General features: G+C 41.3%; 1 protein-coding gene across 2 annotated transcripts in view; it reads right to left on the bottom strand.

Moving 5' to 3' along the window:
• tmtopsb (teleost multiple tissue opsin b) overlaps window positions 1-15570 on the bottom strand; it is a 57639-nt gene that overhangs the window by 27767 nt on the left and 14302 nt on the right. For both annotated transcript variants that reach the window (XM_049565657.1, XM_049565656.1), the window contains exon 2: window positions 10949-11277. In XM_049565657.1, coding sequence (XP_049421614.1) covers window positions 10949-11277 — 329 coding nt within the window. The remainder of the gene's footprint in view (window positions 1-10948; window positions 11278-15570) is intronic.

Below are 15570 nucleotides of genomic sequence, written 5' to 3'. Positions count from 1 at the left end.
GCAAATAGATGCACAACTGTATCATAATGTGCATTCATGCTGAACAAAACGCTTCACGTTTTTTTAATAACGCAAAAAAATGATATTGAATACCAAATGAAAACAAATAAAGCTCACAGTGAGAGGAAAAACTGTGAAAGCCGCCTGCAAAAAAGTCCCCTCTGCCCTCTGTGTCATTCTATTGTGCAGTGTTTCAGGTTTCAACATACAGTATAAAAACACACACACACACACACACAGAGATTAAATCGCATTCTGCAAAATGACCATGTGTGTGCCCTGCAAGTGAGGAAAATGCATGCTGGTTTGGCAGGGGATTATCTTCCCCCCCAGGTAACCTTACACCAAGGCTGCTGAAAGACACCAGTACACACACGCAAAACCCAAAAACACACACTATCTCACACAGACAAACAATATGTAGACGGCAGAAATTAAACACACTTCTTGCCTGATGCCAATCTCAATCACCTTGAGCATTTTCTCTTGTCTGTCTTCCCATCAAGTTGTAATTCATTGTGGTTAATTAACAATTCTGCCAAAGATCTTCACACAATATGAGATTATATCATAAATCATCATCATCATAACAAAGCTGTGGAAATGATTAGGACTGTTATCAGTTCATTAACTGAAGCGGATATCTGCACGATTCTTGTTTTCAGATTCTGGCAACATGTTTGTTTAATGAAGCTGACTCAGTTATCAGTTTGGTAATTTGGGTAATAGCTTAATAAACTGCAGTGGATCACCAGCAGCTATGAATGTAAGATTCAAATCAGCTCTGTGTGTTGTGCGTTGACTGTGCTACACGCAGCTCCAAGCAAGAATAAACACTTGCAAAAGCTAATACGCGAGATAAGGACAGTTATCTGTCTGCCTTCTGGCTCGCCGACAACTCTGCACAAATTGGGCTTTATCAACCAACACAATCACAAATGCCTGTCTCAACTTTCCCACAATGTCATTGGTATGTGACACCAAAACTGCATATGGGCTGTAATTTAATTTCTTTATTTTGCTCTGCAGTTCATTTGAGGTAATGAACAAAATGTGACTGAACTCAGCAGAAAACAGTGAAGTTAAAGAGTTAATGCCTGAAAAACTTGATTAAACTAACAAGCAAACAGTTCTCCATTGTCAATCAATATCTCCCCCAGGCATAAGCCTGATGGGATCATCCATTTGGCTGTGTGTCTGTCTGTCTACAACTAATCTAGCAAACTACTGGGCCAATCAGCCTCATATTTTGTGTGCACATGTATGACTGTGTGCTCAAGGACCTCTCGTGGTTGCAGTGGTTCACAAATGTTGAAAAACCTGTTTTATTAACTGGTTTATACTGTCATTGACTGCTAACTTCTCACTTCTCTTAACCAACTAGTAGGGCTCAAAAGTTTTCTGGGACTCATCTCCAAAAATCAGCAAGCCCTTCCCTCTGTTAGAGGCCACATTTTGGCTTTTGTCATGGCTCAAAACTCACATACTTAAAAATCTGATCTCATTTTGAGTATCTGCAGATAAATTTTAAAACTGATATGTTACCATCCACTAAAGTTAGGCACTATTTTAGAAGATATAGTTCATTTTAAAAGATGAGCAAAATTTTGTAGACTTGCTGTTTTGGGTGATTTGATCATTTTTCCTTGATATTTGTGTTTCTACCATAAGTAGGTATGCAGGCAACGTAATGTTTAATGGTTTCTTTTTTTATCTGATTCAGATGAAGCTCAGCCTAAGTTCAATCAAGAAGACTGTCTCTGTGCTCATCCTTTCACAATTCTCTCCATCCCACTCTCACTATTCCCTCTAATCAGCCGACTATGTGTGTTCACTCCTCTAGCTATCCAATTTAACTTTGCCACAATCTCTCTCTGCCAATCAGGATGCCACTGCAAAATTTTAAATCTGCTCTACTCATCCAGATCATCAGCACCTCTCCATCTTCCTCTCATCTCCACCTCCTCTACCACCACCAGCGTCTAGACCCCAGGGGGGCTCCCTATTCGACTATGGACTCATCACCCTCCTTAAATCATACCATCTCTACGGGGTCTGATTGCCAAAGACCTTCCATGTTTTTATTCATATATCTGTTGTCATTTCCTACTTTGTTGTGCTGTCATCCACAGACAATGTTAATACAATTCAAATCCCAGTTATGAGCAACATGGGTCAAAGATTTCTGGCTGTGTTGAAGTTATCAAGAATACATTCATCCTCTTAACTTCATATCTATATTTCACATAAGGTGCCTGTTAGCAAGAAAACTCAATCTGCTCTGCAGCTCCATCAAAATCCACAAGGTGCATATTTTTATTAGCTCCTCGGACACTGCTGAAACGTGCTGCAGCTTGTCTGCTGGAATTACAATAGTGAGTGGCCGTGATCAGCTTGCTCTGTTTTGGTTTCCTGAGGGAAGTATCTGGCTTTTAAGCAGCTAAACGTTTAACTGCTTTCACCATCTTGTTGCTATCCATGTTTAGCTGCCCTTTGGTGCAGGGCAGGTAGCCTTTTTGCTAGTAAGAACTGCCTGCTGTGCCTGGAAACAACGCTGATGAGGGTGGTGAGAACTCAGTGAACTTAAAGATGGTAAAATGCTCCATAGTTCTGAAGGCGGGAAGGTTTGCTGTGGGTTTGTTGCTACATTTTCTTTTTGGGGATTGTCCTCAGGATACTATAAAGCAAAAAGACAAAGTAAGTGTGCAGGAAAAGATTTTTACATCTCCCAGCCCAAACGTTCTCTCCCCAGTGATTTATAAGTTAATCTATCTGTAAAGCATCAATAAATTATTCATCAAAACGTAATAAAGTTGGTATTTGAAACTTTTAAATCTGCCTACAAGGATCCATCAACATATCTGCCACCTGTACTTCTCACTTGTACATCTGGCACTGTTTACCTCTGTTTCTCAGTTAAATTAATTCAGCAGGCATCATCGGCTAAATAACAGAATCTGGAGAGTCACTTTCTCTCCTTCTGTCTCAACTTCATCAAACTTAAGGCGTTTAATGACGACTTCCAGCAGATGTGAATTCATCTGCAGCTCTGAAAATTACAACAGTTGAGAAGAGGCACCACAAGTGTCCCATCCCCAGTGAGTGAAAATTGCCCAAATTAATTTCAGGAGTCTTGCATGACCACTCATGGAAAATCATCTTGTGTACAAGGACTTTAACTAAGTCAATCTTCTCCTACACTGCAGTAAGCAGGTTGTGTTCCTGAGAAAACACAAACCACCACTACTTGATGAACCAGCTGCTGATTGAATCTGCTGCGTTAGTGCTTCTTATTTTCATATTTGTTTGGTGACATTAATGTTTTAAGGCTCCGTATACAGCTTTGCTCACAGATGGTTTTCTTGACGTGATTTGAACATGATTCATATTTTGGATTGTTCCATCTGTCTGTCACACAATCCCCAAATTTACTTGTGTATAGAAAACAGTGCAAGAAAACAGTGTAATATGCAGTGGCGTGTGATCCATTAGGGTTCCCTGTGGGATTCCAATTGGGAAGTACATATTTTAATGAAAAATCGCTTTTGTTATGGTTATGTTGTGTGTATAAATTTGTTGTGCATGCATCTTGGAGTTTGAGTCTGGGCAACAAACGTATTGGTTAGCTAGGGTTAAGAAAAGATTGTGGTTGACACTGGTCATGTGAGCTGATCCACATGAATAACAACTGACTAATGATTCTTGTGACTAACAAATGACTGACGATTCATGTGACTAATCAACCCGGTCACACTCCGAAGTTGTCGAATTCCGGCGCTTGGGCAGTGACTTGCAGCGTCAGACACTGATGGAAAAAATCCATCCTTTAATGTCGGTATGATACCTGGCCAGTCGCTGTTTAATGGCGCTTGGCAGCGTCAGGGGGAAATGTGGCGGCACAAGAACAAAAGCTACAGCGACGAAAGTCCGACTAGGGTGGGCAGAAGGGGTGGTGAATTTCGCGTCCTGTAAGATTATAAAGCCAAAGCCTGGTTTTTCCTAAACACAACCATGTGCTTTTGTTGTATTGATGTAGTGGGTTTATTTTGAAAAAGACTGTATATAAACGTTAAATTTCCTGCACGAAAAGAAGTGCATTTTGAAAGAAGACAATGCTTGTAACAGGTAGAACTTGACATGGCGTCCCAGAATGTCAACAACTAACGCACACAGGGTACCTTTCCTGTTGTATTTTGTCCATGACCAAACGTCGACATGGGACGAGGTCGGAGTGAGAATGTGTTGAACTAATGGCAGATTTGACAAAATGACTAAATGTTGACTTTTAGTATCACACAGGAAATGTTGGTCTCCTGGGTCAAAGTTCTGTGCTTGTTGGACCTGTCCACTTCCTTTCCCACTCACCCTAAGTAGACTCTCACTCTTTTTATACGAGGTCTGTTGCTCTGAATGTCTAATAATGATGGGGATGGGTTTACATTAGAGTTAGTTGAAGCCTGGTGTTTCTTGTACAGACACTAAAGGGTGCATTGTGTGTCCATATCTGATGCAGAGAGCCACTGCCCAAGCAGCACTATTTGACACTTTGGAAGCCAGACCAGGCTGGCCAAACAGTGGTATGTGGGTAATAAGCTGGAATGTTTCTGATGTCACTGACTGACAGTAACTGGATCCAGAGCGAAACCTTTTACACCCCAAAAATGTTACCAAATTGGGCAGCTTTAGGATGGATTACGTGGGTAAAAATAGGCTTGAGGAGGGTAGCAAAATTTTCTCCTGCATTGTCATAATGCACATATATGTCTTATTTTTCAGTATTGATATTCTTTTCTGGTAATGATGTTTTTGAACCAAACTGGCAACACTGCAGAACCTAGAAGGCCACTTGACCAGCTGGTGGTCAACCACCAGAGGTATGCCCGCTGGCTTCTAAGCCGTCAGACCAGCTTGTAGTAATGATGTTCAAAACATAAAAATATCAGGTCATCGTCTATCAGCAGGCCTCGGGCACCTTTTGACGCTGACACCGCCATGTTTGCCAGGCAACTGTGGTGCACAGAGATTTAGAGAGCTGGAGCAGGCAGGTGTCATCCGTGCAGAGCACCTGAACAAATCACATATTTGACACATCACTGACAGTATGATAACATTAAAAACAGAAGAGCCAGTCAGTGGTTTCTGTGACGTGAGAAATACTTTCAGAATACTTAAGTCTAAAAATAAAGAAATGGCCAAAATACACAGAGCTAGTACCATATCCCCCGGTGGAAAAGTTATGCTGCCACTTTGGTATTAGGTGAATTTATATCAGTAATCAGGGTTCATGGACATTAGAAATGATGCACGGAGGCACAGGAAAGGGTCTGTAAAACAAGACTAAGAGTCTACAGCTTTAGCAGATCTGTGAGGCTGTGCTCTTTTTTAATTTGGTACTAAGGCACTGCAAAGCTTTGAGTTAAGCGCTCTGCATGCTGACATGTTCCCAATGACAAAGCAAACTGATGCTGATGTTACGCAGGTATAATGTATACCATCTTAAACTAATTTGAGCATGCTAGCATTTGCTATTTAGAAAAAATGACAAAATACAGCTAAATCTGATGGGAATGTTATAAATTGTGCAGGCATTAAGTCACAAACGCAGCAGTCCATCCAATAGTTGTTGAGACATTTAACTGAAAAGCACTAATGTCAATGTCATAGTGGTGCTAGATAAAAAGTCACAGAATCAGTTAAGTCAGCAGGATTAATCTTTCAGAAATCATGAATGACTGCACCAAATTTCGTACCAATCTATTGTGTAGATGTTGAGTTATTTCTAGGATCACTGAAAACCATAACCTGCTGGTGGCACCGGATATTAAGTCAAGGAATGACCAATGTCAGAGGGATTCATCCTCTGGGAACCATGATTGTCTATAAAATTGCGAATTAAATTTCATTGTAATTCATCAAACAGATATTTCAGTCTGGACCAAAGTGGTAGACTGACCAAAGTTGCCTGGTATGGCAAGACTTTGGCTAAAAATGATAAATACAGTTGTATTTTCACAGCTAATTCATGCTTTATCTTAATGCACCATTTAATGTTAATACAATAACAACAGGTGCAAGATTGGGTGGGAAAAGCTACAGCTGTAAAAACCATTCCTGTAATCCTCTGTTACAGTCTTCCAGTGAGCCAATGTTTGCAATACTAAGGAAATTTTATCCAATTTTATACTTTGTATTCAATTATGTTGCTATTATTTCATATAAATGCACATTAAATGTGACGCTACTCCTGAAAGAAAGAAAGAAAGAAAAAGATCAGTGTGCTTGCAGGCATCGCAGGAACCCACAAAAGCATTGCACATGAACCGACAAACGGTGTGGCAAATTAAAAGCTTGTGCAAACAGCATCAACACACTGACACCCGGGGCTCACGGAGACGAACAGAGTGCGGTTCATGGCTGCGAACAAACACATTTAACCATCCCACACAAAGTTAGGACAGGCCGTATGACGCACAACCAAACACTGAGGCAAGTGTAATTCAAAGACACACTCTGTTTGCATGGAGCTGCCTAATAAATTATATAAAAGAAATTATTTATTGTCAGAATGAAGGCAAAAGCGAGCACTGTACTTTCAAAAGGACCAACACAGAGAGGTTTTTGTAACTTCTACCTCCCAGCATGATGGTCATATTTTTTGTTTTGTCTTGTTTTGGTTTTGTTTTTTGTTTTTTTTTGCAAAAAAATCATTTTAAGTTATTGAGTTTGAAATTATGATCAACTTTCAAACCCACTGTGTATAATTTGTGTGTAATTGTAGAATATCAACTCCTCCTCAGCTCATTAAAACCCCCACATTACAAGCTACAATATGAATGCTCTTGGTATCATGTGGTTGCTACATCCCTGGTACACCACACACACACATGTGCACAGACACAGCTAAATGAAGAGTTTCTGTCTCTTGTGATTAGCTGACAGTGGGTGTGAAGGTCTGCAGCCTTGAGGTTTAATGAGGCCCCTCAGCAGAGTGTAATGAAGACAGTCAACTGTAATCCTGTCATTAACACCAGTCTGTAGACAATCCCTCCCATTGCCTAACTACTGCGCAGCTGTCCAGCTTAACTTTTCACCCACCAGACGGTACAGCTCGTTACTTTCCTCTAAGCTACTCTCACCTAGTTGGCTAAACTTTGTTTCACTTTAACTTCAACTCAACCAAAGCAGCACTTCACAGTCAGATACAGGGCTGACCATTTATAGATTTGGCAGAAAAGGCTCTGCTCTCAACTCACTGTATAAAAAAAAAAAAAAAAAAAAAAAATCCCTCTCAAACACATAACCTTTAGATCTTAGTACTGAAGTCTTACTGACTTACTGAAGTCAACAAAAGTTTGACACATAAGACAGAGGTTGGGATGATGGTGCGAGTTGCAGCAGCAAATGCTGGCATGATGATATCTGCATATGTAAAGGTACAGTCGCGTTATATTTTCAGCCTATCAGTATTCCCATTCATTTCCTTTGAAGCACAAAAAAGGGCCTAAATCAGGCATGTGTTTTCTGTTTCACTGCAGTCTCTGACTGGCTGTGACATGTCAGAGTTTATCTCTTCCCAGCCTGAGCCAATATAAACCCAGATGAACTGTGTTCAGAAATGGAGAAGTTATTATTCTTGCCTGTTTTATGACTATATTTACCCCATTATCACACTGCTAGACTAGAAAACGTAGCATTGCTCTGCACACTGTATAAACTGTAGTTAATGCAGACATCATCTCCTTTTTCGAGGCAGTTTAATCAAACTGAAATATGAGACTTTGAAAACAATTTGAAAACACTTTCCAATTACTTAAGTCTGACTCCCTCTCACATCTAAAGACAAGACTATAAGCCTGGGGATCTTACGGGGTCTCTATTTGCAAGACTACAACTAGATTCCTTTTGAGATCATTTCCCTTTTTGGAAAATATTATGCCAAATCCCTTCAAGAAATATGACATATCAACAATTCCTTACATGTCTGCAGAAACACATAGTCTGGAAAAACAAGATAAAAGACGTCATATGTGAACAGTATTCTTGTCAGTTCTGCATCAATATAATCTACCATGGGATGGGAGGCAACTCATTTAAAAACCTTCCCACAAACATAACTGAACAACGTATCCACTTTACTTGCCTTAATGACGTATCAGTTAACCATTTACACTTAGTACAGAATGCGGCAGCACGGCTCCTCACAAACACTCGACATAAGGAATATATCAGCCCAGTCCAGGCTGAATTACACTGGGTCCCCATTCAGTGCAGAATGCAATCTAAGGTTCTATTGATTACTTTCAAGTCTCTACATGGTCTGGCTCTACCTTGCATTTCAGAACTCCTAAAACCCCCTATTCTGCTCCAAGATCCCTCAGATCAGAGAACCAAATGTTGTTTAAAGTACCACAGCCCAGGCTTAAAACTAATGATAATATTAGACTTGTTTGATTTTATCAGAACGTCAAGGTGAGTAGGGGAATGACTTAAGACAGCTTGGACTGACTTTAGCAACTGTAACAAAACTCTTATGGTTTTATTCCAACATTTGAAATCTGTCTGTAACAGAAATAGCTTTGAAAGTCATTAAGGCTGGCATAAACGATGAGAAGGTCAGGTTATGTTAAGTGTACACATACATCTACGTGACTGGGTGTACTCTTCATCTGGTAGACAAGCACCTAATTAATGAGCCACTGAGGGTGTAGCTTGAGTGAAGCATCTAATGCCAATCAGCTAATACAAGTGCTCTGCCTGTACTAACACAATGCCCCAAAACATGGCCTGGTTAGCACTTATACATTTTAAAAAGTTGAAATAATGCAGGAAAGTTGAACAAACACCATAAATCTCCGTGGACAGGAGACTGTACCTCAAATTGATGATATGAAACAAACATAAATTAAATATTTCTTTCATGTTTTCCACACTACTCTCCATATTTGATGGGCACTCCTTCAATTAAGACATCTCATTGTGCCCTCATCTTCTGTTCTTAATTTATTAATCAGTTAAAGAGAAATAGAAAGAGAGAAATCAACTCTGAACTAAAACATATATATTTCTAAGACAGCGCGTGCACTCACACACAAACTGTGTCTTCATTTGTAATGCGCAAATCTCCTAAACTTTTCTCTCTCCATCCTTGATGTTAGCATAATGCAAGTGCCACCATTTAAGTTTTTAAATTGCAGTGTATTTAAGAATACACTACAGCAGCCAGTACACTTCAAGCAATTAAATCAGGACACAAATGATGTCGGTCAACCAGAAATTGGATCATGTCTCAACCTTTCTTGTGTCTACTGTTCTTGCAGCAAGGTTTAAATTACATTCGGCAAATAAGCTTCAGACACTAAAACAGTAAAATGTCACAGTGGAATCTCTGGGAGTCAGCAGCAGTGTGAAGCAGACGTCAAAAGAATAAATTGGTGTTGGCAGCTTTAATAGTAGACTTTGTCCAGATGTCAAACCTGACTGGAGATTGTTAAGATTAGCTAATGCATGACTACAATGCTCTTGTCAACTCTGCAGCCCCCGATCGACCATTAAAACTTTGCTGGAGGCTTGCTGATACAGGAGTGGATCAGTTTATTTAAAGCACTTTTGAACACACTTTCCCCACTTAAATTCACCATGTAACGCTTTTACCGGCTTTTCAGTTGATTTGGCTGTTTTTAGGCGATTAAATGGCTGTCATCAATGGCAATAAGTGTCTTTGATATGAGTTAGCAGGGGCCAGCCGTATCTACTATTAGGTTAAAAAGGCCATTATCAGGCCATGAAATGAAACTTTCTGCCAGAAAGCGTTTTCATGGGACTTTCTTCCATGTTCTAGATAGTCTGCATACAGGGTGATAGTCTGCATGTAGGTAGGGAGGGAGGTAGGGGTGGCTGAGTACAAGAAAGGACTTGGTGAAGCCAGTATTTATGCCCAACCATTTTCTTTTTATAAACTTACCCATGTCATTTTGGCACCTAAACCTAAGAAAAAGTGAATGTGAAACCACACAGGCTGTTGTTACACACTGTTTGTACATTTTCCTATGAGAAGTAATGCCAGTGGTGAACCAGTGATTCATACATAACCCAAGTATCTTGAAAAGCTTCAATCATGTGACCAAGGCGCAAACAGCATAGACTGTAAAAAATAATGGACAGCCTGTCACTTTAAGCGCGCCGCCCTGACTCAAGCATGACTTCAAGTGATGTAAAAATCCCCCCCTGTACAGTTGTCATTAAAGGGGGAAATTAGGTAACTTATTACCAGGTAGTCTATGGGGATTGACTGGCATCTGGAGCCAGCCTCAAATAGCCATTTAAAGAACTGCAGTTTTTGGCATTTCATATTAGCATAATTTTTCTGCCTCAGAGATTGCCGCCTCGCTGACAGTAGTAAAGAAACAAGGCGGTCCCGAGAAGCAGGTTGATGCAGTGGATGGGTCACAAAACACAGGACTTTTCCCCAAGACTTTCCCAGGGCAGACTGGTGTTCAGCACTGTGTGAACTTTGAGTTGTTTTAAAATACGTCATCATGTTGTTTCTTTTCCTAAACCTAGCCACAGTAACTTTACTTGCTTAAACTGGACGTCTGTAACTTTACGTTCATTTCTTAACTTTACGATAAGGACTTAATGTCATTTGTGGGATACTAATTTGTAGGATCTCATATGTATTGATTTATGAGGATACGTTGAGGCAAAATGGCCTTTAAATGAGCTGATAACAACCTTCTGAACCTACTAGTAGGTGTAGCAGGCCCGTGACCCATGATCCTTATATCCACAGATAAAGGCCATTTAATGGGCTGATAATATTCCAATCCAGTGCACTCGCAGACACTCCCTCTGAGTTTTGGACAGAGTCAGCATATGTTTTTACCAAAGGATAATTATCTCACTTTGGAACAAACTCTCTAATATAACATTTACATTTGCAGAATCGCACCTGTCTGATGGCGTGCAGCAGCTTGCCGTAGGAGTAGAGGATGACGCTAAACGGCAGGACCAAGCAGAAGGTAAACAGGCAGACGATGTAGGAGATATTGTTTGGTGTCTGGGTGCTCCAGTCCACTGAACAGGTGGTGCCGGGACCCTCGGGCCCATATCTGCTCCAGCCCAGTAGTGGAGGTACAGTCCAAACTACAGAGTAGAGCCAGGAGAAGCAGATCCCTCCCAGCGCCGGGCGGAAGTCTCTGCCGTCAGCTATAGTGGGCTTCATCATGGTGCAGTAACGTTCATAGGACAGGACAGCCAGGGAGATCAGGGAGACAATGCCTGAGGAAGGGGAAGTGCAGAACAAGTAGTAAGAAGGTGTGTAGCAAAATACTGTGGCATAAATGTGGCCCGACACCTGGAGGAGCTGAAAAATGGAGCACAGTCTCAAGTACATGTTATCAGTATTTGACCTTCTTCTTCCTTATCTGCAGATTGTTTCCTTTGGGAAATGGTTAATCCTTTGGTCCGTAAAACACCACAAAACAATAAAAATATTGCCATGACAATTTCTTAGAGCTTAAGGATGTGTAATCAAATGCCTTGTTTGTCCGTATGACAGCTGAAACTCAAAAGAGAATCAATTATATTGTGAGACAAGAAAAAGCAGCAAATCTCACAATTCACTTGCCAATTTTACTTAAAAAATAACTTAAATGATTAATCGATTATCAAATATAGTTGCCAGTTATTTTTCTGTTGTAGCCCTGATGAAATATGGAACTTCAAATTTAAGATAAAATAAATGATTTTCTATGTTCGTGGTTTATTTTCTGTCAAACATTGTAAAAGTATTGGGTGGATCAAACCATGAGCCCTGTATCGTGACTTTACCCAGATTGTGAGCTAAATGCATCATCACAGTCCATCCTCCACAGTCAGCGGCTTTAATCTGTCCACACTAAATACAAACATGCACAGAAACACAGATTTAGTAAATTGGTGCTGAAGTGATGAAGTCTTAAATCAGAGCTAATCAGCACCTATAGCCTAAAGTGCTGGTCCACAAGCACTTTACTTCCATTTCGTTGAGTCTCCCACGAACAGAGACTTTGATTACAGACAATCACAGCATCTCTGTGCATAATGAAGGCTTTTGATTGGCTGACACCGTGCATGTTTGGTGCGGACAGTAGGCTGGGGTTGTCGGTGCACAATGTGGTGAGAGCAACAACAAGAGTGAGAGTCTTGAAAATAATGGGAATTATTTTCTGTTTGTGTGTGTGTGTGTGTGTGTGTGTGTGTGTGTGTGTGTGTGCGCAGGTGGATGAAGAGGCAGTAAGAGCTCTCTGGATTCATTACTGACGCTCTCTGGTTAGATAAAGCACGTGGACTCCACAACTCTGCCTTTGTCGGTCAAACAGACACTTCATTAACATGACATGTTTAAATAGTAAATGTGGAGGAAAAAATATGACATACATGAACGTCCTTAGGTGTAAAATATTTTCATAATTGAAGGGCATTATTCTGTATGAATAAGTTTTAACGATGGACTGTTGACTACCTGCAATTTTTATCTCACCACTAGGAGTCCCCAAAGACAGAAAATGTTGCAATCGTAAATATCAGAGTTTTAAAAGAGCAGTGTGTAGGATTTAGTGACATCTAGTGGTGAGGACTGCATATTGCAACCAATTGAAACCTCTCCTGTGTGCCAAGCACTCCTGTTAGAATTCCTTCAGTGTTTGTTGTTCAGGAGGTTTTTAACGGGAGCTGAATAATCGGCAGAGGTTGCTTTGTCTCCAAAACAAACAGACTTAGTGATTTGAACCGGTAAATACACCGAATAAAGCAGTTAACTGCTAATACAGTAGCTGACATGAAAATACGATTGGCCCTATCTAGAGTCAGTTTTTGGTTTGTCTCTTCTGGGCTACTGTAGAAACATAGCCGTGCAACAGTGGCCTCGTAGAGGACCCGCGCCCTATGTAGATACAAACCGCTCATTCTACGGTAATCAGAACAAAACTATTCTTATTTCAGGTGATTATACATTAAAGAAAACAAACGTATTCTATTCTATATCTGCCAATATATCCCTCTAAATCCTACACACTGGACCTTTAGGACATGAATGAAAACAATCTCTGACAAGGGGTCACAAATTGCTTGTCTATGACTGTGACAAGCCAAAAAGGTTGGGGAATCGGTGGGCTAAATCAAGAATAATACGCTCACTATTTCCCCCAAGAATTCAAAGAAATGAATAGGCTAACCCTGGAGAAGCCCTGAATTGGGGCTGGGTGATGTGGCCTTTAAATAACATTGCAATATTTTTAGGCTATCACAATGCACAATATATACACCGATCAGCCAAAACATTCAAACCATTGGTGTGTGAAGTGAATAACATTGATCGTCTTGTTACAGTGCAATGTTCTGCGGGGAAACCTTGGGTCCTGGCATTCATGTAAATGCTACCTGATGCTCTCCACCCACCTGAACACCGTTGCAGACACAAAAAAAAACCCTCATGTCAACGGCACATATCAATGGCAGTGGCCCCCCAGCAGGACAATGCACCATGTCACATCACAAAAACTGCTCAGGCAGGACTGGAGGAACGGGACAAAGAGCTCAAGGCGCCGACCTGACCTCCAAATACCCCAGATCCCAACCTGAACCACTGAGGGACGTGCTGGTACCCCAGAGGTACCCCCGATCCATGGTGGGTCCTCCTTGGACCGGACTTGGCTCTGACCTGTTAAGGCATGAATACAGGACCTCTGTAGGGTGTCCCTTGGTGTCTGGCACCAGGGCGTTGGCTTCAAATCTTTTGAGTCCTGTGGGTTGTGAGGTAGGGTACCAGCATGTCCCACAGATGTTTGACAGATGGGGATCTGGAGATTTTGGGGGAGCAGGTTTTGTGGTGTGGCATGGCGCATTGTCCTGCTGGGGGGCCAATGCTACTGGGGAGTGCCGCTGCTATAATGGGGGGTGTCTGGTCTACAATGGTGTTTGTGTGGGTGGGTGGGTGGGTGGGTGGAGCATGTTTGGTGGTATCCACTCGAATGTCAGAACCCAAGATTTCCCAGCAGAACACTGCACTGTAACAAGATGATCAATGTTGTTCACTTTACCTGTCAGTGGTTTAAATATTTTGGCTGATCAGTGTATCTGCAGACTGAAATCTCCACTAAACTATTATATACCTGGGGCGTTGGTGGATTAGTGGATAGAGCAGGTGCCCCATGTACAAGGCTGCTGCTGCAGCGGCCCGGGCTCGAGTCCGGCCAGTGGCCCCCCCGCTGCAGTTAGCGTTAGAACCATTTCATAATTCAGATTGCTACTTTAAATAGGTCAGATAGTAATAGTCAGATGAATGATGATGGCGAGGACAAGGATGTGGACCGTACCACAGAATGTGGAGACTGACAGGGAGGACAGCTCTGCCCCTTCATGAAGCTGCGGCAAAGAGCATGGATACCAAGAGGCGAAGCTCCGTTGAATTTTTGCCAACAGCCACTAGGGGCGCTGCTGCCGTTTTGGACTGTTGAGTTTGGACTGTTGCGCCAAGACAACATGTAAGATGTCAAGGAGAGAGGAGAAAAAAAGTAAAAGAAAACAGTGTAGTGCAATTAACTGCAACAACTATCAGTGAAACACCCCGCACCTGGCCTTCCACCGTTTCCCGAAGAATCCCGACAGGTAAGAATCCCTGAGGTGTAAGTTTTAAAGTGTTTTAATATCAATTTAATATGCCAGTTTTGTTTTGTTGTTTTGTTGTGTGTATATATATATATATATATATATATATACATATATATACAGTACAGGCCAAAAGTTTGGACACACCTTCTCATTCAATGCGTTTTCTTTATTTTCATGACTATTTACATTGTAGATTCTCACTGAAGGCATCAAAACTATGAATGAACACATGTGGAGTTATGTACTTAACAAAAAAAAGGTGAAATAACTGAAAACATGTTTTATATTCTAGTTTCTTCAAAATAGCCACCCTTTGCTCTGATTACTGCTTTGCACACTCTTGGCATTCTCTCCATGAGCTTCAAGAGGTAGTCACCTGAAATGGTTTCCACTTCACAGGTGTGCCTTATCAGGGTTAATTAGTGGAATTTCTTGCTTTATCAATGGGGTTGGGACCATCAGTTGTGTTGTGCAGAAGTCAGGTTAATACACAGCCGACAGCCCTATTGGACAACTGTTAAAATTCATATTATGGCAAGAACCAATCAGCTAACTAAAGAAAAACGTGTGGCCATCATTACTTTAAGAAATGAAGGTCAGTCAGTCCAGAAAATTGCAAAAACTTTAAATGTGTCTCCAAGTGGAGTCGCAAAAACCATCAAGTGCTACAACGAAACTGGCACACATGAGGACCGACCCAGGAAAGGAAGACCAAGAGTCACCTCTGCTTCTGAGGATAAGTTCATCCGAGTCACCAGCCTCAGAAATCGCAAGTTAACAGCAGCTCAGATCAGAGACCAGATGAATGCCACACAGAGTTGTAGCAGCAGACCCATCTCTAGAACAACTGTTAAGAGGAGACTGCGCGAATCAGGCCTTCATGGTCAAATAGCTGCTAGGAAACCACTGCTAAGGAGAGGC

Source organism: Epinephelus fuscoguttatus, linkage group LG21 (genome assembly GCF_011397635.1).
Source record: "Epinephelus fuscoguttatus linkage group LG21, E.fuscoguttatus.final_Chr_v1".
Taxonomy (NCBI): Eukaryota; Metazoa; Chordata; class Actinopteri; order Perciformes; family Serranidae; genus Epinephelus; species Epinephelus fuscoguttatus.
This window is presented reverse-complemented; position numbering and strand designations above follow the sequence as displayed.